The sequence below is a fragment of the Schistocerca piceifrons genome, chromosome 3 (assembly GCF_021461385.2).
Source record: "Schistocerca piceifrons isolate TAMUIC-IGC-003096 chromosome 3, iqSchPice1.1, whole genome shotgun sequence".
NCBI lineage: Eukaryota > Metazoa > Arthropoda > Insecta > Orthoptera > Acrididae > Schistocerca > Schistocerca piceifrons.
In genome coordinates this window covers 106,295,847-106,299,053 of record NC_060140.1, presented here as the reverse complement: position 1 = coordinate 106,299,053, position 3,207 = coordinate 106,295,847, and the positions used below count along the sequence as shown (strand labels likewise).

Here is a 3,207-nt window from a genome sequence, read left to right as displayed (position 1 = left end):
TTCCTTCTCTAGATTGTCGCACAGATGACAAAATGGTAGATATCGGAATAGACGACAGAGGGATAGAGAAACAATTAAAATCGCTCTAAAGAGGAAAGGCCGCTGGACCTGATGGGATACCAGTTTGATTTTACACAGAGTACACGAAGAAACTTGCCCCCCTTCTTGCAGTGGTGTACCGTAGGTCCCTAGAAGAGTGTAGCATTCCAAAGGATTGGAAAAGGGCACAGGTCATCCTCATTTTCAAGAAGGGACATTGAACAGATGTGCAGAACTATAGACCTATATCTCTAACGTCTATCAGTTGTAGAATTTTGGAACACGTATTATGTTCGAGTATAATGACTTGTCTGGAGACTAGAAATCTACTCTGTAGGAATCAGCATGGGTTGCGAAAAAGATGATTGTGTGAAACCCAGCTCGCGCTATTCATCCACGAGACTCAGAGGGCCATAGACACAGGTTCCCAGGTACATGCCATGTTTCTTGACTTCCGCAAGGCATTCAATACAGTTCCCCACAGTCATTTAATGAACAAAGTAAGAGCATATGGACTATCAGACCAATTGTGTGATTGGATTGAAGAGTTCCTAGATAACAGAACGCCGCATGTCATTCTCAATGGAGAGAAGTCTTCCGAAGTAAGAGTGATATCAGGTGTGCCACAGGGGAGTGTCGTAGGACTGTTGCTATTCACAATATACATAAATGACCTTGTGGATGACATCGGAAGTTCACTGAGGCTTTTTGCGGATGATGCTGTGGTATACCGAGAGGTTGTAACAATGGAAAATTTTACTGAAATGCAGGAGGATCTGCAGCAAATTGACGCATGGTGCAGGGAATGGCAATTGAATCTCAATACAGACAAGTGTAATGTGCTGCGAATACATAGAAAGAAAGATCCCTTATCATTTAGCTACAATATAGCAGGTCAGCAACTGGAAGCAGTTAATTCCATAAATTATCTGGGAGTACGCATTAGGAGTGATTTAAAATGGAATGATCATATAAAGTTGATTGTCGGTAAAGCAGATGCCAGACTGAGATTCATTGGAAGAATCCTAAAGAAATGCAATCCGAAAACAAAGGAAGTAGGTTACAGTATGCTTGTTCGCCCACTGCTTGAATACTGCTCAGCAGTGTGCGATTTGTACCAGACAGGGTTGATAGAAGAAATAGAGAAGATCCAACGAAGAGCAGTGTGCTTCATTACAGGATCATTTAGTAATCGCAAAAGCATTACGGAGATGGTAGATAAACTCCAGTGGAAGACTCTGCAGGAGAGATGCTCAGTAGCTTGGTATGGGCTTTTGTTGAAGTTTCGAGGACATACCTTCACCGAGGAGTAAAGCAGTATATTGCTCCCTCCTACATATATCTCGCGAAGAGACCATGAGGATAAAATCAGAGAGATTGGAGCCCACACAGAGGCATACTGACAATCCTTCTTTCCACGAACAATACGAGACTGGAATAGAAGGGAGAACCGATAGAGGTACTCAAGGTACCCTCCGCCACACACCGTCAGGTGGCTTGCAGCGTATGGATGTAGATGTAGATGTAGAATGAATCTCCAAGGGTGGTCATACAATTGAGTGACTATGGGTTCAACTGTGTTGTAATCCTTTGACTGCTATGCACAACACTGGCGGTTGTGCCTTGTGTGTTGCATTGTTGCACTGCTCGCCGGGCGCTGGGTGCTGAATGCTTCTGATGTGCTCACCACACACAATGCTTCCAACACGTTCGCTATTTTTTGACTTAATATTTTGTTCTGGTCTTTGGACTGGCTTTGGAAGAATTGTGGGTATTTATATACAATATTTACACTTCGTTTTCGAGTGAGGTGCATTTTTGTTATAATGTATATACAAATAAAGACATTTACAATAGTGATATACTTCTACATCCTCTCAAAACAAGGTTTAACAGTTTTTTATTGCTGAAATTGTGTGTGATAAGTTTTGAAGCACGGATAAGCACAACGAGTTACATTGCATTCCTTACAGCAGAGCTTAGTTTGTTTCCTAACACCATTTTGAGCACAGACTATGCATGTCTTGTACTTTTCCCTCTGATGTAGTAAATGTGTTGACACATTTAGTCTTGTAGGTACTCTTGACATTTAGCACCACCTGCTCTCTTGCAATTGATATAAAAAGTTGCAAAACTTTCTCTAATTACATTGAAATGAAACTTTTTGTACTTCATTTTCGTCCCATATTTTTGGTATAAGCAAAAGGCATTGAATATTGCCGTGTCCAAAATGTGCAAAAACAATTTCCTGTGCCACTTAGACGACTTCCATGTATTGTCCACTGTTTTTATTAGCATGTCACTTTGGTCGACTAGTCCCGCTGATTTATTGTAATCTATTACCACACTCAGTCTCATTTTCTGATCACCACTCTTCCGATCTCTTTTTGAAGTCAGATGCATTTCAGCTTTGTGGTACGTTGATAACATCCAGACTTCCTTCTTGTCATGCCACTTCAGAACAATTACCTTACCTGATTCTGAAGATCGAGAAGTTATTTCTCCTTTCTTCAATTTGTCCTCCATTGCTGGCACTTCCTTCCTTGTTTGCCTAACTGCACCACATGTGTTTGTCGCTCTGTCATACAACCAACAAAATAGATCTGGGCTGGTATACCAGTTGTTGACAAACAGCGTATGTCCTTTCTCCAAGTAAGTTTGGGGTAATGTGGCTACTGTATTTCCAGACACTCCCATACCATGATTATCAATGCCTGTCTGTGCGCCAACATAAATGATAAAATCCAATATATAATTTGTCTTCCAATAAAAAATTATAAAAATTTTAATTCCAAACATACTTCCCTTTGCTGGAATATGTTGCTTTACTTTCAGATGACCCTTGAACAGCATCAGAGATTCGTCTAAACAGAGTTTCTCATAAGGATAGAAAGTTTCCTTGAACATTTTCTGAAAATGTTCTACAATAGGCCGAATTTTTGACAAGTAATCCCCATTTAGGGGAAAAGTGTCATCGTGGAAATGCAGTAAATTCAACAACAAAAAATATTATTCTCTGGAGATTACTTTGGAAAAAATTTGTATTTCCAGCAAAGGATCTGTTGACCAATATTAACTCAGTTTTAACTTTTTCATATTAGTCGTCAGAAAGGAAGATGGTATAAAAACATACATTTCTGTCAAATGTGTGTCACTCCACTTGTTTAT

The 3,207-nt window shown here is 40.0% G+C and overlaps 1 protein-coding gene across 1 annotated transcript; it reads right to left on the bottom strand.

Moving 5' to 3' along the window:
* Positions 1-2,103: 2,103 nt before the first annotated feature.
* Positions 2,104-2,946, bottom strand: LOC124788427 (piggyBac transposable element-derived protein 4-like). The gene has a single exon (XM_047255697.1). It carries the CDS (start codon positions 2,944-2,946, stop codon positions 2,104-2,106), a length of 843 nt encoding a protein of 280 aa, XP_047111653.1.
* Between the last annotated feature and the right edge of the window lie 261 nt (positions 2,947-3,207).